Here is a 26,639-nt window from a genome sequence, read left to right on the forward strand (position 1 = left end):
ATCTTCAGCATTCTTCTGTAGCACCACATTTCAAAAGCTTCTATTCTCTTCTTGTCTACACTGTTTATGTCCATGTTTCATTTCCATACATGGCTACACTCCATACAATTATTTTCTGGAAAGACTTCCTGACAAATCTATAATCATTGTTAACAAATTTCTCTTTTTCAGAAATGCTTTTCTTGCCATTGCCAGTCTACATTTTATATCCTCTCTGCTTCGGCCATCATCAGCAATTTTGCTGCCCAAACAGCTAAACTCATCTACCACTTATAAGTGTCTCATTTCCCAATCTAATTCCCTTAGCATAACCTGAAGTTATTTAATTCAACAACATTTTAGTATCCTTGTTTTGCTTTTGTTGCTGCTCATCTTATATCCTCCTTTCAAGACACTGTCCATTCTGTTCAGCTGCTCTTCCAAGTCTTTTGTTGTCTCTGACAGAATTACAATGGCACTGGCAAATCTCAAAACTTTTATTTCTTCTTCCTGAACTTTAATTCCTACTCCATGTTTTTCTTTGGTTTCTTTTACTGCTTGCTCAGTATATAGATTGAACAACATCAGGGATAGGCTATGAACCTCTCTCTCTCTTTTCTCAACCACTGCTTTACTTTCAAGTCCCTCAGCCCTTTGACGAGACGTTAAACACTAATCTCCGCTCCTCCCCCCTCAGCCTTATAACTGTTGTCTGGTTTCTATGTAAGTTGTAAATGGTCTTTTGCTATAAATGTAGGTTTGCCTTTCCTTAATCTATCTTCTAGGATAAGTTGTATGGTCAGTACTGCCTCATGTGTTCCTAAACTTTTCTCCAGAATCCAAACTCGTCTTCCATGAGGTCTGCTTCTACCAGTTTTTCCATTCTTCTGTAACAAATTTGTGACAGTATTTAGCAACCATGACATGCTAAACTGATAGCCCCTTAATAGTCGTACCTGTCAGCACCTGCTTTCTTTGGAATTGGAATTATTACATTAAAAAGAATGGAAAATCTGGGATAGCATGTAACAATATTATGAAAAGAATAGTTGCTACTCAACAAATAGCGGAGATACTGAGTCGCAGCTAGGCACAACACAAAGACTGTCACACAATAAGCTTTTGGCCAATAAGGCTGGTGAAACCAGAGACTGTGGTTGTGTGTGTGTGTGTGTGTGTGTGTGTGTGTGTGTGTGTGTGTGTTTTGTCTATTTTTGACAAAAACCTTGTCAGCTGAAAGCTCATTGTGTGACACTCCATTTGTTGTGTCTATCTGCGACTTAGTTAATACACTCATCTTGAAGTCTCAGGGTCTTTTATCTGTCTTATACATATTTCATACCAGATGGAAGAGTTTTGTCACGGCTGGCTCTCCCAAGTCTACTAGTAGTTCTGACAGAATGTCATCTATCCCTGGGGCTTATTTCAACTTAGGTCTTTCAGTGCTGTCAAACTATTCTTGCAGTACCATATGTCCCATCTCATCTTCATTGACACCATCTTCCATCTCTTTAATAGTACCTTCAAGTTCACCTCCCTTGTACAGACCTTGTATACAATCCTTCCACCTTTCCGCTTTCCCTTCTTTGCTTAGGGCTGGTTTTCCATCTGAGCTCTTGATATTCATACAACTGCTTCTCTTTTCCCCAAACACCTCTTTGATTTGCCTGTAGGTGGTTTCTACACTATGTGATCAAAAGTATCTGGACACCTGCCTGAAAATGACTTACAATTTCATTTTTGTTGTTGTTGTGGTCTTCAGTCCTGAGACTGGTTTGATGCAGCTCTCCATGCTACTCTATCTTGTGCAAGCTTCTTCATCTCCCAGTACTTATTGCAACCTACATCTGCTTAGTGTATTCATCTCTTGGTCTCCCTCTATGATTTTTACCCTCCACGCTGCACTCCAATGCTAAATTTGTGATCCCTTGATGCCTCAGAACATGTCCTACTAACCGGTCCCTTCTTTTTGTCAAGTTGTGCCACATACTCCTCTTCTCCCCAATTCTATTCAATACTTCATCATTAGTTATGTGATCTGCCCATCTAATCTTCAGCATTCTTCTGTGGCACCACATTTCAAAAGCTACTATTCTCTTCTGGTCCAAACTATTTATCGTCCATGTTTCACTTCCATACATAACTACACTCCATACAAATACTTTCAGAAACAACTTCCTGACACTTAAATGTATACTCGATGTTAACAAATTTATCTTCTTCAGAAACGCTTTCCTTGCCATTACCAGTCTACATTTTATATCCTCTCTACTTCGACCATCATCAGTTATTTTGCTCCCCAAATAGCAAAACTCCTTTACTGCTTTAAGTGTCTCATTTCCTAATCTAATTCCCTCAGCATCACCCAACTTAATTCGACTACATTCCATTATCCTCATTTTGCTTTTGTTGATGTTCATCTTATATCCTCCTTTCAAGACACTGTCCATTCCGTTCAACTGCTCTTCCAGGTCCTTTGCTGTCTCTGACAGAATTACAATGTCATCGACGAACCTCAAAGTTTTTATTTCTTCTCCACGGATTTTAATACCTACTCTGAATTTTTCTTTTGTTTCCTTTACTGCTTGCTCAATATACAGATTGAATAACATCGGGGAGAGGCTACAACCCTATCTCACTCCCTTCCCAACCACTGCTCCCCTTTCATGCCCCTCGACTCTTTATAACTGCCATCTGGTTTCTGTACAAATTGTAAATAGCCTTTCGCTCCCTGTATTTTACCCTTGCCACCTTTAGAATTTGAAAGAGAGTTTTCCAGTCAACATTGTCAAAAGCTTTCTCTAAGTCTACAAATGCTAGAAATGTAGGTTTGCCTTTCCTTAATGTTTCTTCTAAGATAAGTCATAGAGTCAGTATTGCCTCATGTGCTCCAACATTTCTACGGAATCCGAACAGATCTTCCCCGAAGTCGGCTTCTACCAGTTTTTCCATTCGTCTGTAAAGAATTCGCGTTAGTATTTTGCAGCTGTGACTTATTAAACTGATAGTTCGGTAATTTTCACATCTATCAACACCTACTTTCTTTGGGATTGCAATTATTATATTCTTCTTGAAGTCTGAGGGTATTTGGTCTGTCTCATACATCTTGCTCACTAGATGGTAGAGTTTTGTCAAGGCCGTCAGTAGTTCTAATGGAATGTTGTCTACTCCCGGGGCTTCATTTACTGCATTTTTATATTTTCTCCTTTCATCAATTAAATTCAGTATCTCTTCTGTTACCCATGGATTTCTACTAGCCCTCGTCTTTTTACCTACTTGATCCTCTGCCGCCTTCACTACTTCATCCCTCAGAGCTATCCATTCTTCTTCTACTGTATTTCTTTCCCCCATTCGTGACAACTATTCCCTTATGCTCTCCCTAAAACTATGTACAACCTCTGGTTCTTTCAGTTTATCCAGGTCCCATCTCCTTAAATTGCCACCTTTTTGCAGTTTCTTCAGTTTTAATCTACAGTTCATAACCAATAGATTGTGGTCGGAGTCCACATCTGCCCCTGGAAATGTCTTACAATTTAAAACCTGGTTCCTAAATCTCTGTTCTACCAGTATATAATCTGTCTGAAACCTGTCAGTATCTCCAGGATTCTTCCATGTGAACAACCTTCTTTTATGATTCTTAAACCAAGTGTTAGCTATGATTAAGTTCATACTGGAATTCAATATGGTGTTGGCCCACCCTTAACTTTGATGACAGCTTCCACTCTCGCAGGCATATGTTCAATCAGGTGCTGGTAGGTTTCTTGGGGAATGGCAGCCAATTCTTCATGGAGTGCTCCATTGAGGAAAGGTATTGATGTCAGTCGGTGAGACCTGGCATGAGGTCGGCATTCCAAAACATCCCAAAAGTGTTCTATACGATTCAGGTCAGGACTCTGTGCAGGCCAGTCCATTACAGGGATGTTATTGTCGCATAACCACTCTGCCACAGATCGTGCATTATAAACAGGTGCTCGATCGTGTTGAAAGATGCAATCGCCATTCCCGAATTGCTCTTTAACTGTGGGAAGCAAGGTGCTTGAAACATCAATGCAGGCCTGTGCTTTATAGTGCCATGCAAAACAACAAGGGGTGCAAGCCCCCTCCATGAAAAACAGGTACACACCATAACACCACCACATCCGAATTTTACTGTTGGCAGAACACACGCTGGGCACTCGCCATACCCAAACTCTGCCATCGGATTGTCACACAGTGTAACATGATTCATCACTCCACACAATGTTTTTCCACTGTTCAATCGTTCAATGTTCATGCTCCTTACACCAAGCGAGGCGTCGTTTGGCATTCACCAGTGTGATGTGTGGCTTATGAGCAGCCGGTCGACCATGAAATCCAAGTTTTCTCACCTCCCACCTAATTTTCATAGTACTTGCAGTAGATCCTTATGTAGTTTGGAATTCTTGTTTGATGGTCTGGACAGGTGTCTGCCTATCACACATTACAACCTTCTTCAACTGTCGGCGATCTCTGTCAGACAACAGACGAGGTTGGCCGGTATGAGTTTGTGCTGTACATGTCCTTTCACATTTCCACTTCACTATCATATCTGAAACACTGGACCTAGGGATGTTTAGGAGTGTGGAAATCTCGTGTACAGACATATGACACAAGTGACACTCAATCACCTGACCACGTTCGAAGTCCGTGAGTTCCGTGGAGTACCCCATTCTGCTCTCTCACCATGTCTAATGACTACAGAGGTCACTGATATGGAGAACCTGGCAGTAGGTGGCAGCACAATACACCTAATATGAAAAACTTATGTTTTTGAGGGTGTCCAGATACTTTTGGTCACATAGTGTGTCTTTCCCCTGGCGAGATATGCTTCTAAATCCTCACATTTGCCCCCTAGTCATTCCTGCTTAACCACTTTCCACTTCCTCAATCTCATTTTTTACACATTTATATTCCTTTTCATTTCCCCCATGAACCATGGACCTTGCCGTTGGTGGGGAGGCTTGCGTGCCTCAACGATACAGATAGCTGTACCGTAGGTGCAACCACAACGGAGGGGTATCTGTTGAGAGGCCAGACAAACGTGTGGTTCCTGAAGAGGGGAAGCAGCCTTTTTAGTAGTTGCAGGGGCAACAGTCTGGATGATTGACTGATCTGGCCTTGTAACACTAACCAAAACGGCATTGCTGTGCTGGTACTGCGAATGGTTGAAAGCAAGGGGAAACTACAGCCGTAATTTTTCTCGAGGGCATGCAGCTTTATGGTTAAATGATGATGGCATCCTCTTGGGTAAAATATTCCAGAGGTAAAATAGTCCCCCATTCTGATCTCCTGGCGTAGATGAACTGTAGATTAAAACTGAAGAAACTGCAAAAAAGTGGCAATTTAAGGAGATGGGACCTGGATAAACTGAAAGAACCAGAGGTCGTACAGAGTTTCAGGGAGAGCATAAGGGAACAATTGACAGGAATGGGGGAAAGAAATACAGTAGAAGAAGAATGGGTAGCATTGAGGGATGAAATAGTGAAGGCAGCAGAGGATCAAATAGGTAAAAAGATGAGGGCTAGTAGTAACCCTTGGGTAACAGAAGAAATATTGAATTTAATTGATGAAAGGAGAAAATATAAAACTGCAGTAAATGAAGCAGGCAAAAAGGAATACAAACGTCTCAAAAATGATATCGATAGGAAGTGCAAAATGGCTAAGGAGGGATGGCTAGAGGACAAATTTAAGGATGTAGAGGAGTCATTCCATGTCAAATCAACACACTTTAAATAAAAATATTACCTCACCCTCTTGGATTTTGCTGAAAGTTGGTATACTTATAGTGGGTGTTGAAACCAAGAAAAATACCAAATTTCATTTTTGTACCTTAAACCATTCCTGACATATGGTCATGTAAACTTTTCAAAAACTGGCCAAAAATGTGTGAATGGACTTTTTTTAATTGCCCTAGGAGCTGCCCTAATTGAGCTAGAGAACTGGGAAAGGTGTCATTTTTTAGCATTTTTCATGCTCATTCCAGTGATAGAAAAAAAACCATAGCTTATAATTAATAACCTTTTTCAAAATGGTAATTAATATTTTGATTTAATTTTTTTACAAAAAGTACATAATTGAAAATTTTCAAAATATTTCCATAGCTACTTCATACTGTTGTAAATCACATTGCAAAATATAAATGTGGGACGATGAGGGTTCATTGTTAAAAAAAAAATTATTCTGGGCTCTTGTTTTTCACTAACGTCCCTAGTTTGACCAAACTGACCTTTAAGGTAGTATGTCAGTAGAGGACCGTATACATAGGGCTTGATGTCTGTACAATAATTCAGAGACTGGAGCCATTGTTCAGATGATGTAGTCTGCATTGTTACCTTCTAAGGCTTTGTGTGCCTACAGCATTATTGTGCACTGTGGTTTTAGTGCAAATCAATTGTTACCTCTGTGTTGACCAGTCTGTATCTATTATATTTAATAGTTCATTTTCAAGTAAATCTATACATTCAAGGACAGTTTATAAGTGGTTTTTGTATAAATATGGAACCAAGTAAAAATTGCAGTGCTATAAGAGTGCAGCATTGTAATCCATTGAAGAAGTCAAATCATTTTATTAGAGACAGAAAAAAACTGAGAAATGTCACAACATGGATGCCCAAATTATTTCCTCAAATACCAAGTGGTGCCAAGATTTGTGATAAATGTAGGAAAGATGTAACCAAATTGAAAAATACACCAGAGCCCATCAGTGATGAAAGTGTTGAAGAAGAATCTTCTGGATCAGAGATAATCATCTGAGACCAAGACCCTGACTTCACTCCAACTTTCAGTAGCTGTTGAAACATTTAACACAACACTTCAAGAACTAGGTGAGTCCCCAATTGACAAGAGAAAACTAACGTCTAGGCATTACACAAAATCAAAAGTGAAGAAAATCTCATCAATGACACGTAAACTTTTTGTTGCTCCTGAAACTTCTTCGTCAGATACTGATACTGATGAATCCATTCTTGAAAATCTTAAAAGAAATTTTAAAAATTCTATAAGTAGAGCAAAAAAACTAATGATTCTTACAAGTTTACCTGAAAAGTGGAGTGTCAGGAAAATAATGAGGGAATTTAATGCTCCTAATTACATTGTTCGTCAGTCCAAAAAAAAATTTGAAAGAGAAAGGATTCATGGAAGGTCCAAACCCAAAGCCAGGGAAGTGTTTACCAACAGAAACTATCAAAACTGTGAATTCATTTTATGAAAATGATGAAGTTAGCAGGGCAATGCCAGGTATTAAAGATTGTGTGACAATTGCAGAAACAAGTGGAAATAAAACAAAAATATCAAAAAGACTTATTTTGTGTAACCTTAAAGAAGCTTACAAGCATTTTAAAGACAAGTTTCCTAACATGAAAATAGGTTTCTCTAAATTTGCTGAGTTGAGACCGAAACATTGTGTATTAGCTGGCCGGAGTGGCACACACACACACACACACACACACACACACACACACACACTGTCTGCGTGTGCACAACTCACCAAAACATAAAATTAATGATAGAAAATTCCAAACTAAATACAGTAACAAACAGCAGCTTAAACAATTATAAGCAGTGCATTGCAAAAATGCTTTGCAACCCATCATCAGTTGATTGCAACATGGGAAACTGTGAATGCTGCCCAGGAGAAACTGCCATACGTAAAATTTTAAAAGACTCTGTTCATGAAAACTAAATTTAACAAGTTCAGTTCCGACAGTGGATGTCAGTTGACCGATGTAATCTGGAAATTGTGCAGAAAACTTCTGAAGAATTCATAGCTTTATTTTGTAGTAAGATGTAGACTTTGATTCGGCATGACTTCATTGCCAAACAACAACGAACATTCCTTAACTCCACAAGGGAAAACCTTATGGAATCTGAATTTGTTGTCATACGTGATTGTTCAGAAAATTATAGTGTAGTTCTACAAGATGAAGCTCAGAGTTTCCACAGAACAAGACAACAGATTACCATTCATCCTTTTGTTATATATTACAAACAGGAAGACAAAATTGAGCATATGAGCTTTGTCATTGTTTCTGATTGCCTGGAGCACAATACAATTGCGGTTTACACCTTTCAAAAGAAGCTAATTTCATATCTAACAAATAAATTTCAAAAGATTCCAAAAAAGATATACTGTTATTCTGACAGTTCTGCCACTCAGTATAAAAATAAGAAAAACTTCCTGAACCTTTGCCTTCATGAGGAAGACTTCAACATAAAAGCTGAGTGGCACTTTCAGCCACAGCACATGGGAAAGGGCCTTGTGATGGAGTAGGGGGTTCAGTGAAGAGACTGGCAGCTCGTGCAAGTTTGCAAAGGCCATACCAAAATCAGATCCAAACCGCACGAGATCTATTTGAGTGGGCAGTAGATAATATCACAAATGTTGATTTTGCATGTTCCACTCAAGAAGACTACGCTGCTTCAGAAATATTCCTAATAAGCCGACTTGAAGAGGCATTGACAATCAAAGGAACACAGCAATTTCACGCTTTCATTCCCAACACCATCAAAATTAATAGTCGAATACTTCTCAGGTGATATGCAGAGTTGGGAGAGGGAAGTAACTACATCACCAGACAAACTGAAGTCACAAGATGTATCAGGCTATGTCACCACCGTATATGGCAGGAACTGGTGGCTTGGGTACATTTAAAAAAAAAAAACAACAAAAAAACGAAGAACTTGATGAAGTGAAAATAACTTTTCTTCATCCATGTGGACCAGCTAAGTCATTCTCTTATCCTGCACATGCAGATGACTTGTGGGTGTCAGTTGTGGATGTTCTCACAAAAGTGAATCCATTTACTCCGACACGGAGAACATACATTCTTAATGAAAGTGATGTAAACCAAACCCAGTCAGCTTTATTAAAATGTAATATGTGAAGTTCCAAGACAATTTATTGGGAAACTGCTTTCAACTCAAAACTTAATTTTTGTCTCAGGTTAGTGTTAATGTATATTTTATAGAAAGTTGTTTCAAAATTATTGTTAGTACCTATTGTGTTAAATTTAGCTATGTACAGATACCTGTTACTCAAAAACAAGCATTACGTATTTTATTTGTTTAATAGTTCCATTTCAAACATCATGGACCAGAACTATTATGTAAATACTTGTGCTTATTCATACTTTATTTCAGTTTGTAGTTAAATGCTCAATTTCTTGTTTTTGTTATATCAGTTAATATACTGTTAGTGCAGTTGTGCGAAATTAAAATAAGCAATCAACTTAATTATCAAATATGCTGATTAGTTTTGGTTTAATAAGGTGATGTTTTGATATTTCTAATACTTTTTTGACTTACCTTTCAGCATATTTTAAAGAAATTCCTGTTTGTTAAAGGTCAATTTGGTCAAACTAGGACCATTAGTGATAAACAAGAGTCTGGAATAAATTTTTTTAACAATGAAATAATCAGCATCGACAGAGATCCTGGGTACAGTATAGAGTGTGACCTGGTAAAGATTGCGTCGGCATCGAGACACACCAATGTTGAATTTGTATCTGTCCTGAGACGCCATGACCGGCCTCATTTGAACTCTTCTGTTGGGAGAGTTAATTTGGAGTTGGAACAGCTGCTTGGGTCGGGTGCGGGGGCTCATATTGGTGTGGTTCCTGTTGATTATCTCAGTAGATGGGACTATACCAGGCACGGCCTACATCTCAACAGGAAAGGGAAGGGGAAACTGGCTGGGGTAATAGCAGGAAATTTAAGGGGAGGAGGCACTGCCATGAATGGTAAAATACCAGTGGTTACAGGTGTTGGAGCAGCACCTTTTTTAGGATAGGTAAGACAGAAAGATGTCAAGTTCTACGAGAGGTCAGGATTGAAACAAATCTTCAGTTTAGGAAAGAAATTAAACAGCACAATTCTAGCACATGTGATCACCAATCACAGCTATCAATTATAAATTTTCACCAATCACCAGAAATTTTATCTCCACCAAGTTGTATCTCAGTCCTAGGTAATTGCATTGATGAATTAAAGTCACCCAACCCAGTTGACATAATCTGCCTCTCTCAACACCATGTGACCACTGGTATAGGAACTAGGCCTAAGCACAATGAGAAACTCAGACAGGAGAGTACTGCAAATGTTAGAATAAGGAAAGGTTCTCATAAAAGTATAATTAAAAATAATGTAAGTATATTTCATCAAAATATTGGGAGTTTAAAGAATAAAGTAGATGAGCTTCTGGTTTGTTTAGAAGATTTAGAAGCTGAGAATGAAATAGATATACTATGCCTGTCTGAGCATCACATTGTTACTGATATGGATAAGGTAAATGTAAGTGGATATAAGCTCTCTGCACATGTAATGAGAGAAAATATGGAGAAAGGAGGAGTTGCCATATATGTCAAAAGTTATCATTGTGCAAAAAGTATAGAAACAAAAAAGTTTTGTGTAGAGAAACATATAGAAGCATGTGCCTGTGAGCTTAAATTAAATAAAGGCACATTTATAATTGTAACTGTATATAGGTCCCCATCAGGAAATTTTCATCTATTTCTGAAAAATTTGGACTCCTTGTTGTGCTATCTGTCAGACAGGGGGAAGCAAATTATTATTTGTGGGGACTTCAATGTAGATTCTCTGAAAGAGGGTAATAGGAAAAATGACCTTGAAGTATTACTCGGTTCTTTCAATTTGACACCCGTTATTGATTTTCCTACTCGGGTGGTAAAGGATAGCAGCTCACTGATAGATAACTTCCTTACAGACCAAGATAAGTTTAACCAGATAAATGCTCAGCCTGTTGAGAATGGTCTTTCTGATCATGGTGCACAGCTAGTTACAATATATGACATAGCTCCATTCAGCAATACTAAACAGTCCTCCAAAGTAGCACGTTCAGTCAACGATTTAACAATTGCAAATTTCAGGGAAAGCCTACAGCAGTTAGACTGGGATGAGGTGTACCGTGAACCTGATGCCAATTTAAAATATAATTTATTTCATGACATTTTTGTAAATGCATTTGAAAACTGCTTCCCCAAGAAAATAGTTAAATATACTCGTAAGAAACCTTGTAACAAACCATGGCTTACTAAGGGTATAAAAATATCTTGTAACCGGAAAAGGGAAATGTATCTGACAGCAAGAAAGAGTAGTGACCCAGAAACTATTAAAAATTATAAAAACTACTGTGTTATACACTCCTGGAAATTGAAATAAGAACACCGTGAATTCATTGTCCCAGGAAGGGGAAACTTTATTGACACATTCCTGGGGTCAGATACATCACATGATCACACTGACAGAACCACAGGCACATAGACACAGGCAACAGAGCATGCACAATGTCGGCACTAGTACAGTGTATATCCACCTTTCGCAGCAATGCAGGCTGCTATTCTCCCATGGAGACGATCGTAGAGATGCTGGATGTAGTCCTGTGGAACGGCTTGCCATGCCATTTCCACCTGGCGCCTCAGTTGGACCAGCGTTCGTGCTGGACGTGCAGACCGCGTGAGATGACGCTTCATCCAGTCCCAAACATGCTCAATGGGGGACAGATCCGGAGATCTTGCTGGCCAGGGTAGTTGACTTACACCTTCTAGAGCACGTTGGGTGGCACGGGATACATGCGGACGTGCATTGTCCTGTTGGAACAGCAAGTTCCCTTGCCGGTCTAGGAATGGTAGAACGATGGGTTCGATGACGGTTTGGATGTACCGTGCACTATTCAGTGTCCCCTTGACGATCACCAGTGGTGTACGGCCAGTGTAGCAGATCGCTCCCCACACCATGATGCCGGGTGTTGGCCCTGTGTGCCTCGGTCGTATGCAGTCCTGATTGTGGCGCTCACCTGCACGGCGGCAAACACGCATACGACCATCATTGGCACCAAGGCAGAAGCGACTCTCATCGCTGAAGACGACACGTCTCCATTCGTCCCTCCATTCACGCCTGTCGCGACACCACTGGAGGCGGGCTGCACGATGTTGGGGCGTGAGCGGAAGACGGCCTAACGGTGTGCGGGACCGTAGCCCAGCTTCGTGGAGACGGTTGCGAATGGTCCTCGCCGATACCCCAGGAGCAACAGTGTCCCTAATTTGCTGGGAAGTGGCGGTGCAGTCCCCTACGGCACTGCGTAGGATCCTACGGTCTTGGCGTGCATCCGTGCGTCGCTGCGGTCCGGTCCCAGGTCGACGGGCACGTGCACCTTCCGCCGACCACTGGCGACAACATCGATGTACTGTGGAGACCTCATGCCCCACGTGTTGAGCAATTCGGCGGTACGCCCACCCGGCCTCCCGCATGCCCACTATACGCCCTCGCTCAAAGTCCGTCAACTGCACATACGGTTCACGTCCACGCTGTCGCGGCATGCTACCAGTGTTAAAGACTGCGATGGAGCTCCGTATGCCACGGCAAACTGGCTGACACTGACGGCGGCGGTGCACAAATGCTGCGCAGCTAGCGCCATTCGACGGCCAACACCGCGGTTCCTGGTGTGTCCACTGTGCCGTGCGTGTGATCATTGCTTGTACAGCCCTCTCGCAGTGTCCGGAGCAAGTATGGAGGGTCTGACACACCGGTGTCAATGTGTTCTTTTTTCCATTTCCAGGAGTGTATTAAGAAAAGTTATTAAAAAATCCAGGAGTATGTGTATCATGTCTGAAATCAGCAACTCTGATAATAAAATTAAAACAATTTGGAATATTATTAAAAGAGAAACAGGTCAACCAAGAGCAGAGGAAGACAGTATTACCATCAAATTGAATGAAAACTTTACGAACAAAAAGTCAGAAGTTGAAAATATTTTTAATAATCATTTTCTAAATGTTGTGGATATAGTAGGATCCAGGTGTTCATTAGAAGATGCTAGGCTGTTAATGGAAGAGGCCATACCTATGCAATTTGATACAATTGAAATCTCACCCACTTCTCCCTCTGAAATTAGGAAAATAATAAACTTGCTTAAAAGCAAAAACTCACATGGAACTGATGGCATTTCCAGCAAAATACTAAAAGCTTGTTCTCAACAGATAAGTAAGATTCTCAGCCACCTGTGTAATAGCTCTCTGGAACAGGGCATTTTCCCTGACAGACTGAAATATGATATTGTTATACCTTTGCATAAAAAGGGGGATAGATCTGATGTCAACAATTACCGTCCAATCTCCCTTCTAACAGCTTTATCCAAAATTTTTGAGAAAGTAATGTATTCAAGAGTAGCTTCACATATCTGTAAAAATGAAGTACTAACAAAATGTCAGTTTGGTTTCCAGAAAGGTTTTTCAACAGAAAATGCCATATATGCTTTCACCAGTCAAATTTTGAATGACCTGAATAACCGAACACCACCCATTGGGATTTTTTGTGATCTCTCAAAGGCTTTTGATTGTGTAAATCATGACATTCTGCTAGACAAGCTCACGTATTGTGGCATGAGTGGGACAGTGCACAAATGGTTTAATTCGTACCTAACTGGAAGAGTGCAGAAAGTTGAAATAAGTAGTTCTCGTAACATGCAAAGATCAGCACATTCCTCAAACTGGGGAACTATCAAGAATGGGGTTCCACAAGGGTCAGTCTTGGGTCCTTTGTTGTTCTTATTATATATTAATGACTTGCCATTCTATATTCATGAAGAGGCAAAGTTAGTTCTCTTTGCTGATGATACAAGTATAGTAATCACCTTGTAAATGGACTCTCACTGAATTTTGATAAGACACAGTACATACAGTTCCGTACAGGGAATGGTATGACGCCATTAATAAATATAGACCTTAATCAGAAGCATATAGCTAAGGTAGAATATTCCAAATTTTTAGGTGTGTCCATTGATGAGAGATTAAATTGGAAGAAACACATTGATGATCTGCTGAAACGTTTGAGTTCAGCTACCTATGCAATAAGGGTCATTGCAAATTTTGGTGATAAACATCTTAGTAAATTAGCTTACTACGCCTATTTTCACTCATTGCTTTCATATGGCATCATATTTTGGGGGAATTCATCACTGAGGAATAAAGTATTTATTGCACAAAAGCGTGTAATCAGAATAATAGCTGGAGTCCACCCAAGATCATCCTGCAGACATTTATTTAAGGATCTAGGGATATTCACAGTAGCTTCTCAGTATATATACTCTCTTATGAAATTTGTTATTAACAACCAAACCCAATTCAAAAGTAATAGCAGTGTGCATAACTACAATACTAGGAGAAAGGATGATCTTCACTATTCAAGATTAAATCTAACTTTGGCACAGAAAGGGGTGAATTATACTGGCACTAAAGTCTTTGGTCACTTACCAAATAGTATCAAAAGTCTGACAGATAACCAACAAGTATTTAAGAAGAAATTAAAAGAATTTCTGAATGACAACTCCTTCTACTCCATAGAGGAATTTTTAGATATAAATTAAGAAAAAAATAATATTTAAAAAATAAAAAAAATTAAAAAAAATAAAAACAAAAAACACAAAAAAATAAAGTTGTTATATTAACTTAAGTATGTTGTTAAATTAACCTAATTATGTCATGTATTAGAAAATTTGACTCGTTCCACATCATTACGAAATATCGTATTCATGATCCATGGAACTAGTATTAATCTAATCTAATCTAATCATCCCAGATTTATATTTTGCCGTGTGATTTACAATAGTATGAAGTAGTTATGGAAATATTTTGAAAATTTTCAATTATGTACTTTTTGTAAAAAAATTAAAATTAAATCAAAATATTAATTAGTATTTTGAAAAAGGTTATTAATTAGAAGCTATGTTTTGTTGTATATCCCTGGAAAGAGCATGAAAAATGACACCTTTCCCAGTTCTCCAACTCATTCAGGGCAGCTCCTACGACAATTTAAAAAAAAGTCAGTTCACACATTTTTGGCTGGTTTTTGAAAAGTTTACATAGCCATATTTCAGGAATGGTTTGAGATAAAAAATTGAAATTTGGTATTTTTCTTAGTCTCAGTGCCCATTATAAGTATACCAACTTTCAGCAAAATCTAAGAGGGTGAGGTACAATAGGTGTGTTGATTGGACACGGAATGACTCAGAAGCTTATCTCACTAGGGGTAAGATAGATACTGCCTACAGGAAAATTAAAGAGACCTTTGGAGGAAGGAGAACCACTTGCACGAATATCAAGAGCTTTGATGGAAACCCAGTTCTAAGCAAAGAAGGGAAAGCAGAAAGGGAAGTTGTACTTGAGGACAATATTATGGAAATGGAAGTGGACGTAGATGAAGATGAAATGGGAGATATGATACTGCGTGAAGAGTTTGACAGAGCACTGAAAGACCTGAGTCGAAACAAGGCCCCTGGAGTAGACAACATCCATTGGAACTACGGACAACCTTGGGAGAGCCAGTCCAGACAAAACTCTACCATCTGGTGAGCAAGATGTATGAGACAGGCCAAATACCATCAGACTTCAAGAAGAATATAATAATTCCAATCCCAAAGAAAGTAGGTGTTGACAGATGTGAAAATTACCGAACTATCAGTTTAATAAGTCACAGCTGCAAAATACTAACGCAAATTCTTTACAAACAAATGGAAAAACTGACAAAGGCCGACCTCGGGGAAGATCAGTTTGGATTCCGAAGAAATGTTGGAACACGTGAGGCAATACTGACCCTACGACTTTCCTTAGAAGAAACATTAAGGAAAGGCAAACCTACGTTTCTAGCATTTGTAGACTTAGAGAAAGCTTTTGACAATGTTGATTGGAATAATCTCTTTCAAATTCTGAAGGTGGCACGGGTGAAATACAGGGAGCGAAAGGCTATTTACAATTTGTACAGAAAGCAGATGTCAGTTATAAGAGTCGAGGGGTATGAAAGGGGAGCAGTGGTTGGGAAGGGAGTGAGACAGGGTTGTAGCCTCTCCCCGATGTTATTCAATCTGTATATTGAGCAAGCAGTAAAGGAAACAAAGGAAAAATTCGGGGTAGGTATTAAAATCCATGAAGAAGAAATAAAAACTTTGAGGTTCGTCGATGACATTGTACTTCTGTCAGAGACAGCAAAGGACCTGGAAGAGCAGTTGAACGGAATGGAAAGTGTCTTGAAAGGAGGGTATAAGATGAACATCAACAAAAGCAAAATGAGGATAATGGAATGTAGTCGAATTAAGTTGGGTGATGCTGAGGGAATTAGATTAGGAAATGAGACACTTAAAGTAGTAAAGGAGTTTTGCTATTTGGGTAGCAAAGTAACTGATGATGGTCGAAGTAGAGAGGATATAAAATGTAGACTGGCAATGGCAAGGAAAGCGTTTGTGAAGAAGAAAAATTTGTTAACATCGAGTATAGATTCAAGTGTCAGGAAGTCGTTTCTGAAAGTATTTGTATGGAGTGTAGCCATGTATGGAAGTGAAACGTGGACGATAAACAGTTTAGACAAGAAGAGAATAGAAGCTTTCGAAATGTGGTGCTACAGAAGAATGCTGAAGATTAGATGGGTAAATCACATAACTAATGAGGAGGTATTGAATAGAATTGGGGAGAAGAGGAGCTTGTGGCACAACTTGACTAGATGAAGGGATCGGTTGGTAGGACATGTTCTGAGATATCGAGGGATCACCAATTTAGTATTGGAGGGCAGCGTGGAGGGTAAAAATCGTAGAGGGAGACCAAGAGATGGATACACTAAGCAGATTCAGATGGATGTAGGCTGCAGTAGGTACTGGGAGATGAAGAACATTGCACAGGATAGAGTAGCATGGAGAGCTGCATCAAACCACTCTCAGGACTGAAGATCACAACAACAACAACAACAACAACAACAACAACAACATTCCTTTTCACCCACTTCATTTACAGTATTTCTTTCCTCCTTCAATCAGTTAAGTTCAATTTTTTCTGTGTTATTGAAGGATTTGTAACAGCTCTCATCTTTTTACCTATTTGAAACTCTGTTGCTCTTGCTATTTCATCTCTCAAAGTACCCCTTTGTCTTCTATTGAGTTCCTTCCCCCTCTTCTAGTCAATTGTTACCTAATGCTCCCTCTGATCCTCTGGTCTTTCAAGTCTTTCAACTTGTCCAAGTCCCATCACCTTTTTTTGCAATTATGTTTTAATCTATCATTCATAACCAATAAATTGTCCACCTCTGCCTCTGGATGTGTTTTAAAATTTAAAACCTTGTTCCTAAATCTCTGTCTTACCATTATATAACCAGTCTGAAACCTTCCAATGTCTCCAGATCTCTTCCAGGTGTACAGCCTTCTTTCATGATTCTTAAACCAAGTTTTAGTAGTGACTGACTTATGCTCCATGCAAAATTCTACCCATTGACTTTCTCTTTCATTCCTTTCTCCTAGGCAATATTCACCTACAATTTTTCATTCTCTCTCTTCTCCTACTATCAAATTCCAGTCCTCTGTCACAACTACATTTTTGTCTCCCTTTACTACAAGGTGTACAACTTTGTTTCCGCCATTTGCCAATAGGTGGCAACAACGGTAAGTAGCGGTCGAAAGAAACAAATTGCAGACATCAGGCAGTTAGCTTGGACATCGGTCAACATAACCTCATTCAAACATTAGTCAATTAGTGTCTGCATCATAAAGTTGTTCTTGATTGAAAATGTCAGTTTATGAGCCTAATTCTTGCCATTTGTGGGAGATTTTACTGTTTTATTTCAATATGAAGAAAACAGCAGCCGAGTCTCATCAAATACTCTCACGTACGTATGGTAAGGACGCTATTAGTGAAAGAATATGTTGTGATTGGTTCCAACACTTCAAGAACGGTGATTTTAACATTGTAGACTGGCATAGTGGTGGAAGAGAGAATGTTTTCAAAGATGCAGAATGGGAGACATTGCTGAGTGAAGACTTGCGTCAAACTCAAGAAGAATTGGCATGACTAGTGGGAGTGACGCAGTGAGCCATTTCAAAATGCCTCAAGGCTATGGGTTTGATTAAGAAAGAAGGAATTTGGGTTCTGTGTGAGCTGAAACCAAGAGACGTTGAAGGGCGTTCGTGTGTTTGAGAACAGTTGCTTCAGAGGCAAAAATGGAAGGGATTTCTGCATCACATTGTGACCGGGAACGAAAAATGGGTTCATTATGATAACCCTAAGTGCAAAAAATCATGGGGATATCCCAACCATGCTTCCATGTCAACAGCCAAACTGAATATTCATGGCTCCAAGATCATGCTCTGCATTTGGTGGGACCAGCTCAGCATCGTGTACTATGAGGTGTTAAAACCAAGTGAAACATTCACAGGTGCTCGTTATTGAATGCAATTAATGCATTTGAGCAGAGCATTAAAACCCCACGTTGCAAAAGAGGTCAAAATGTACTTGGAAACATTAAAATGGGAAATCCTACCCCACCTGCCGTATTCTCCAGACATTGCTCCCTCTGACTATCACCTGTTTAGATCAAAGGTGCATGGCCTGGCTGGCCAACACTTCCGATTTCTTGAAGAAGTAAAAAATTGGATCGATTCAAAAGGTGAACAATTTTTTCGATGTAGGATTCGTACACTGCCCAAAAGATGGGAGAAAGTAGTGGCCAGCAATGGAATATACATTGAATGATACGTGTGTACCCAATTTGTTTTATTAAAGCTTCAAATGTTGATGAAAAAAATGGCAGAATCAATGTTGTACACCTTGTATTTGAATAATTTCTCTTATCTCATGATACATTTCTTCAATCTCTTCTTCATATGTGGAGCTAGTTGGCATATAAACTTGTACTTCCGTGGTGGGTGGTGGCTTTGTGTCTATCTTGGCTACAATAATGTGCTCACCATGCTGTTCATAGTAACTTACTCACAATCCTATTTTCTTATTAATTATTAAATCTACTCATGCATTACCCCCATCTGATGATGTATTTACAATCCTGTATTTGCCTGACCAGATTTCCTGTTCCTCCTGCAACCTAACTTCACTAATTCCCACAATATCTAATTTCTTTCCCTATTCCCAGATTAAGGGATCTAAAATTCCATACTCTGATCTGTAGAAAACCACTTTTGTTTCTCCTGATGATGAAATCCTCCCAAGTGGCCCTGACTGGAGATCCAAAATGGGGACCATTTTACCTCCAGAGTATTTTACCCAAGAGGATGCCATCACCACTTAACAATACAGCAGAGCTGCACACCCTTGATAAAAATAATGTAACAAGGCCAGATCAGTCAATTATCCAGACTGTTGTCCCTACAACTATTGAAAAGGATGCTGCCCCTCTTCAAGAATCACACATTTGTCTGGCGTCTCAACAGATACCCCTCTGTTGCTTTATAGCTATCTGTATATCTTTACTCCTGGGGCAGGGGGGGGGGGGGGGAGGGGGGGGAGGGGGAATATCCCACAGGCAACATGAATGCATGTAGCAGAATGCCATGATGAATGAAGAAGTGTTGAGAAGGGCTTTATCCAGCAGCAGATGTAAGAGGACTGCTACTGATGGTGATATCTACACTCTGGACCACCATGAGGTGCTTGCCACGTCCCTTTGTACAAGTTATCAAGTTCCTTACTGTTCCATTTATGAATGGAATGCGGGAAGAATGGCTGTTAGAATGCCTCTGTGCCTGCAGTAATTATTCTAATCTTATCCTCACAATTCCCATGCAGGCAATACTTAGGGGGTTGTACTATATTCCAGAGTAATTATTTAAAGCTGGTTCTTCAAACTTTGTTAACAGACTTTCTCAGGACAGTACGTCTATCTTCAAGAGTCTTCCAGTTCAGTTTCTTCAGTATCTATGTGACACTCTTCCATGGATTACACAAACCTGCCCTGCTCTGTATACATCCAATATCCCCGGTTAGTCCTATCTGGGACGGGCCCACACATTTGAGCAATATTCTAGAACGGGTAGCACAAGTGATTTGTAAGCAATCCCTTTTGTAGATTGATTACATTTCCCCACAACTCAATCTATGTGACCAGGATATGATACCAGGATCATCATAAAATACTGTTGTTAGAGAGAGCAGTATGTTCTAGCTATGTCCTTCATATGACTCCTCATGTGCAGATTTTTGACACAATCTCCCAACACACTTTGTTAAAGCACTGTGCGTTAGACAACTTCTCTTCTTAAATAGGTGTCCTCCGCAGCTTGTGGTCTTGCGGTAGTGTTCTCGCTTCCCGAGCACGGGTCTCGGGTTCGATTCCTGGCGGGGTCAGGGATTTTCACCTGCTTCGAGATGACTGGTCTTTTGCGTTGTCCTCATCATTCATGAAAGTGGCGAGATTTGACTGAGCCAAGGTTGGGAATTTGTACGGGTGCTGATAACCATTCAGTTGAGCAGCCCACAAACTCATCATCATCATCATCATCGTCATCAATAGATGTCAATGCACTCACGCATATCAAGTCCACGAGCTGTATTTCTTCCAGAAGCAGATGTGTTCCTGTTAATGATTGTCTTAATTTTGTAAGCACAAGCAGTATATAGCTGTTTTGTGATGGTTAACTATTACTGGAGTATTATCTAGAATTAGTTTCCGATACAGATAGTTGTTTCTCCTTTGTTCATGATTTCCTCATTCAAACCCCCCCCCCCCCCCCAAAATTTTATGTCCTCCACATAACACAATAAATGAGCTTATCTCTACAAAAAAGGGCTAGTATTCAAATGTGTGTGAATTTCAAAGGGGCCAAACTGCTTAGTCATCGGTCCCTAGACTTACACACTACGTAAACTAACTTATGCCAAGAACAACACACTCACTACGTAAACTAACTTATGCCAAGAACAACACACTCACATGCCCGAGGGCTCGAACCTCCGGCGGGAGGGGCAGCGCTGAGCTAATATTAATAATGTGTACCGTGTGAACTTAACTATGCAATGTTCCATTGTGACTGTTAATTACAACATACAGTCCGTTATCTGATATAACTTGTTTGTAGTGTAAACAAACTATACATTATTAACTACTAACATAATACATGCTATTTTACTTTTTCCGATATCTTCAATTACAACACATCATAATTGACGTAGCAAATACGTAATATGCCGCAAATTGGCGACGTCACAAACATTTGAGTTTCTGGGAAATGTAACCATTTCACTAAGCATACTAAAAATGTTATAATATTTCACATTACCCTAAATAAGTTACTGTTAATGAGAGAACTTCTGAGAGATCGAAATACTAGAACCAAAATTTTACAACAGAATGTAAATGTCTTTAACAGCAACAAATGAGTTCGAAAATGTAAGAAAGTGAGACTCCTGCAATTTTGAAACCTTCGGTTATTGACAGCGAGTAGGACAAGAAAAACAGGCGCTCATTCAACTATATCATGTAGGGATTGGAGGCCGTGTATTGGCAGCAATGCGATGTACATCTTTTGTCCATATTCTGCTTTTTTGCCAGAGATCTTAAAGAAACTTAATTATAAAGTGGAGGCAATAATAAAGAGTATTTGTTAATGTCGTTTTCATTCCATCTGGAAAGAACTCCTGCAATGTAAACTTTTCGGGAAAAACATATCATTTTACTGGATTCCTGAAGGTTTGTCTGAAAGGTTATTAAGTAAGTAATGTGCCTCAGGTTAAGTATCTCGGTATGCAAAATTGTCACAACTAATTTAAAATTACAGTACGCCCATATCAAACATTTTCAACTATGCAAACGTTAGCCTCTGTTACCTAACCCAAGTGGACCACCTCGTAACTTTGGCTGACGACGCAACTCTTCCTGACCGGTGTCCATTTTGATTTCCCACAATGCTTCGTGAGATAGCAGATTTCAGTTCGTGACTTGGTGTGTAGTGAAGCTTAGTTAGAAAATTTTGACGTACGTAATAAACATTGGTGTGCAGAAGACAGGAACAGAGCAACGTCTTTGGTATAAAAAGTATGCATTTGTTTAGAGGTTTAATATATGTGAAATGACAGGGATGCTGGATATATAGCAGTCCTGTAAATAGCGTGCACTGAAGTATCTAAATAAATTTTGATATAAATTTTTCAGGTTTTACTTGTGCCAGTGCTATGGATCGTTTATTACGGTTAGGTGGGGGTATGCCAGGTTTGAGCCAGGCACCTCCGCCTTCAGACGCACCTGTAGTTGACACAGCAGAACAAGTTTACATTTCTTCATTGGCTTTATTAAAAATGTTGAAACACGGTCGCGCTGGAGTGCCGATGGAAGTCATGGGTCTCATGCTTGGAGAATTTGTTGATGACTATACAGTTCGTGTGATTGATGTGTTTGCAATGCCGCAAACGGGAACGGTGAGTCACTTTACTGTTCTTTCCTAATCAGTCCTCAGCTGTTTCAGTTGTTTAAATTAAATCCGAAAATAGGTCTTTCACATTAACAGGTTTTAAATCGGGGCTGCGTGTTGTAATAAATGGAACTGTTTTTCTTTTTTGTCTGCAGGGTGTAAGTGTCGAGGCCGTGGATCCTGTATTTCAGGCTAAGATGCTTGATATGCTAAAGCAAACTGGACGACCAGAAATGGTTGTTGGCTGGTACCATTCTCACCCAGGTTTTGGTTGCTGGTTATCTGGTGTAGACATAAATACACAACAGAGTTTTGAAGCACTTTCAGAGCGTGCAGTGGCAGTTGTGGTGGACCCTATCCAGAGTGTCAAAGGTTGGTAGTGAAGAGCTTGTTGGAATGTATGTAGTAGTTCATTAAGTCCTTTGTAGTATAATGTCCGTTTTCAGTGCACTTTAATTGATGCAAAACCAAATGTCAGCCTGAAGGCTACCACTGAAATCGGGCTGAATTGTTATCTTCTTTCACTTTTGTCAGATTTTGTTAGAGCATTTTTTTCTCCTCAGAGAAGTGTTGAATTACCATGTTGGCAAAGTTACAAAGCTGCCTTCTTTCCTGGATGACTACTAATTTGCTCCATTGTTAAATATATCTACATCATGCATGAACTGTTTTGCACAAGTTCACTACCTAACTGGTGCACTTACATTTCATGACCTTTCTCAGAAAGGCCCGTTATTTACCATCTTGCTTGAGTTATAAGTGATCACAGTAGTTTTCTTCTTCTCACATCCCATGCTTTGTGTGTTCATTTTTCTTAGAACAGTGATTTCTAAATTTTATTGTGTTGGGTGCCTGATTTTTATCTATCATTGCTGAAATGCTGTTAGCTATGTCACAGTAATAATATCTGCAATGGGGAAGCTATTTATTTTATGTATACTACAAATGCATTGTGTAGTATTACAGCTTTCAGTACGACAGTTAAATAAAATGAGGATGAATATTGAAGTACTGAGCAAAGCTGTGCCTCAGTAAGTGGATTGGCTTGCATTCAGGTGGAATAAGATTCAAATCCTGCCACTGAGGCCGCAAAATTTAGGTTGATTTTTACTACTACTACCACCACCATCTTGTACCCAGCGTCTCTTCCGACGAAAGCATATATTACGACTTCCGTTAAGATAACTGTAACGATGTTGTATACATTAGTTATTTACTTAGGACTTAACACTTGCACTTGTGAAATGTAAAAATTCACGAAGTCATGCTCACCGCAGTCTTAAGTCTTAATTGTTAATGTGGTTATAGCTTTTCCATATATTAACATGATAGGCTTAGCAAAAGGCATGCATGAAGTTCATACAAGACCCTCGTGAATTATGATGGTATATAAATAAATAATTCAATATTACAAATAGAAGTAGGGAGCAGTGGAAGAATAAACCATGACACTGTGCAGGAGACAGTCTGGTTTACCAATGGGTAGAGAACAGATGAAGTCACTGTGGTTGGGGTATAGAGGGTAGAGTAGACTAGAGAGCAGTCTCTCTAGGGAATTGTGCCACAGTATTGCAGATGGAAATATGTGCTGTCAAAGTGTGTGCAGAGGAGAATTTGTGTAGATTCTACAAAGATTGTAGCACCTACTTTTATTAAGATGGTCAAACAGCACTGAAATCTCTCTCCACCACTGAAACAAGTTCAAAGGTCATTGCAGAATGCCCCAAAGCCCTTGTGGGATGAGGGGAAAGCAACGGGATAAATTTTCTGTAGGTCTCTGGTCACCTAGGAATCACTGGCAGTGAACAAGCTAAATGGGTTGGACCCAGGACCTGTGTGATGACTTTATTTATTGGACGGGAACCTGTCCTAACATCACCAACGCAGTGGATAAATCAAAACTATGAAACTGAAGGTGATACAAAAACCTAAAAATAAATCCCCTTACCAGCCACCAGAGCAATTATTTATTTCCCTTCTCTGAACTCCCTCAAGATAAAATGAAGAAGCAAGTAAGACAGACTAAAGGGTCCATATAATCTGATTAGTTATAAACACCAGATGCCAAAATAACTGGGCTAGGTCCCAATGGCTAAGCCTTGGAAACATTGTGATTCCGTGAAAATATTTTTTTGAAGAATAAGGTACAACCTGTCGGCTTTGACTAGTGACATTGACACCACATCTATTTGTCAATATTGCGAATAAAGTATCGTGACTATGACATTATGCAATCTTACAAATTTTAAATGTCAAAGTCCAAGGAGAATGTTGAGGTTTTTGACAGGAATGCCTTCTATCACATTAAAATTATTAGATCACTGTTTGGAAAGTAGTTTTCATCTGGAACATAAATGTAACTACGGAATTCATAAGAACTGAAAAAAAGAATTGATTTTGGAGTAACTCAGGTATGTGGGCGGATGAACTCATTATACATTTCTTCCCTTTCTTAATTTTATTTTATCCACTAGAAGTGGTTAGTGAAAGCTTTTCTTCCTTCTAAAGTAAGCAGTATGAAATTTTAAGGTTTTACCAGATTATATGATATTTATCCTGCCGCATTCCTCCAAGTTATTCAAATACTAACAATTCAAGGAAAAGCTACTACTACTACTTCTGCTTCTACTTACAGTAAAGATGACGTGTTAAGTTCCAGACACACAATTAATTGTACATGTCTGCATCTTAATGTGTCATCTTTATGGTAAACAGCACTCTATCTATCTCTTCCTTGTATTGTTGACATTCCAATCAGCAGTTTCCATTATTGTATATGCTGGTAAAAGCTTAAAGAGAAATTATCATTAAACATTTGTTGGCTTTGCCAAATCATTATCAAACTGTCACTTTCCAGCCTAACCATTCATCCAGGGAAAAGCAAAAAACAATATGTCTCTTATATTTCATATTGTGCTACAGACAAATGCCATACAAGAGGGCATATTATGATACACATAAACAGCTATCAGTGAAATCTTGTTTTTCATTGATCCTCTTGAAAATATTTTTATTATAAGGTATGTCCGTGAATATCAAATTTATTTTATGAATATAAAAATCTGTATTATTATTTTTTTTTAAAATTAAAACTTAATTGCCATGGCTTCCAGCCTACATGGATGTGTGTCACGCATTTCTGTTGTTCTACCTCGGTCCATCCAGAACCAAATTTCTACTAGGATACCCAGCCCTCAGCCATTGTTACAATCCCAGTGTTTGGGACCCCTTTTATAAAAATGTGACACGCTGCCTCATGTGTCAACTAGACTGTCTGCATGTGAAAGCTTAAGACTCTCAACTTTCTTGTTCACACTTCAGGGGGTGCAGATCACATTACTCTCCTCCATATTTACAAGGCCTTGGTCTTGTCCTAATTGAATTGTGGTTCCCAGGGTTACTACTCAAAGGCACATTCAGCTTTGATATTGTTGGACCCAGTCCATTGCTGTGGACTAAGGCTGGCCAGTGGTGCCTTCCAGACTGGTCGTATAGGCAGTCTTTTGACTGAAGCAGGGATCTTCCCTCTTCAGTTGTGAGGGCACAAAGTCGTGCTCACTTATGCAGTCATCATCTGACAATTAACTAAATCATCCAACTTGTCAAATTCTGTTCGCACACTTGGGGCATCAAACACCTGACATACATCCACGGATGGGACTACCAACTGGAATTTAAGAGACCTTCTTCCAAGACCTCCACCTAACCTCCTTAGAATGTGCTTCTAATCTTATTTTGCCCCCTCTCCCCACCGCTCGTCCTCTCCTGGTGGTTAGTACCGAGACTATGGATTAGCACTTCAAGGTCGTAAAGTTTGTCACCCCTCATGGTCTTCTGACATCTCTTCCTCTCAGTTCTTCTGGAGTATTGGGCTCCTACTATCATTTACACTGATAGCAGTAAAACTATGGATAGGACAGGATACATTCTTGCATTTCCTGCCATTCAGGAACATCATTTGTTGATAAGAACATGTAGTGATTTTGTGTTGCATGTGACATTCACTATGTGCTATGTGTTATTAAACATACCTCCCTCAGCTGCATTCTAATTTGTAGTGACTCAGTGAGCAGACTCCAGGTTATTGATCGATGTTACTCTTGTTGCTCTGTGAAATCTCTTGCTATTCATGACATCTTTGACCTTAGTCCCACCGCCTCTCAGTTGTCTTTCTCTGCATCCCAAGTCATGTGGACATCCCAGGGAATTAAACGGCTGACCATTGGGCTGGAGAATTTATTATTAGCCCGACATTCACTTAGACAATTCCAGGTGCAGGTTTGCTTATGCAAATATCTCTCGTCACAACTTCATCTGGTGGTGTACTGGCCCCACTTTTTTCCATTACCAAGGAGATTATTGCTGCATAACACTCCTTCTCCTGTTCCTCCTGAAAGGGGTTCACCATTGTATGTCACCTCTGTATTGGTCATCCAGATTAACCCATTGTTTAAGT

At 39.5% G+C, this 26,639-nt stretch overlaps 2 protein-coding genes across 3 annotated transcripts in view; one reads left to right on the forward strand and one right to left on the reverse strand.

Annotated features, from left to right (window-relative positions):
- The window catches only part of LOC126458364 (COX assembly mitochondrial protein homolog), a 35,642-nt gene extending 13,904 nt beyond the window's left edge, over nt 1–21,738 (reverse strand). The window contains exon 1 of the mRNA XM_050095335.1: nt 21,603–21,738. Within this exon, the coding sequence (XP_049951292.1) occupies nt 21,603–21,666 (64 nt within the window). The 5' untranslated portion in view covers nt 21,667–21,738. The remainder of the gene's footprint in view (nt 1–21,602) is intronic.
- Nucleotides 21,312–26,639, forward strand: part of LOC126458363 (26S proteasome non-ATPase regulatory subunit 14) — a 44,666-nt gene continuing 39,338 nt past the window's right edge. Inside the window, exons 1-3 of one of the 2 annotated variants that reach the window (XM_050095334.1) lie at nt 21,312–21,465; nt 21,928–22,190; nt 22,339–22,555. In XM_050095334.1, coding sequence (XP_049951291.1) covers nt 21,948–22,190; nt 22,339–22,555 — 460 coding nt within the window. In that variant the 5' untranslated portion in view covers nt 21,312–21,465; nt 21,928–21,947. Of the gene's footprint in view, nt 21,466–21,673; nt 21,811–21,927; nt 22,191–22,338; nt 22,556–26,639 lie in introns of those variants that run through there. The other variant, XM_050095333.1, reaches the window with a different exon arrangement.

This window comes from Schistocerca serialis, chromosome 2 (genome assembly GCF_023864345.2).
Source record: "Schistocerca serialis cubense isolate TAMUIC-IGC-003099 chromosome 2, iqSchSeri2.2, whole genome shotgun sequence".
NCBI classification, from domain to species: domain Eukaryota; kingdom Metazoa; phylum Arthropoda; class Insecta; order Orthoptera; family Acrididae; genus Schistocerca; species Schistocerca serialis.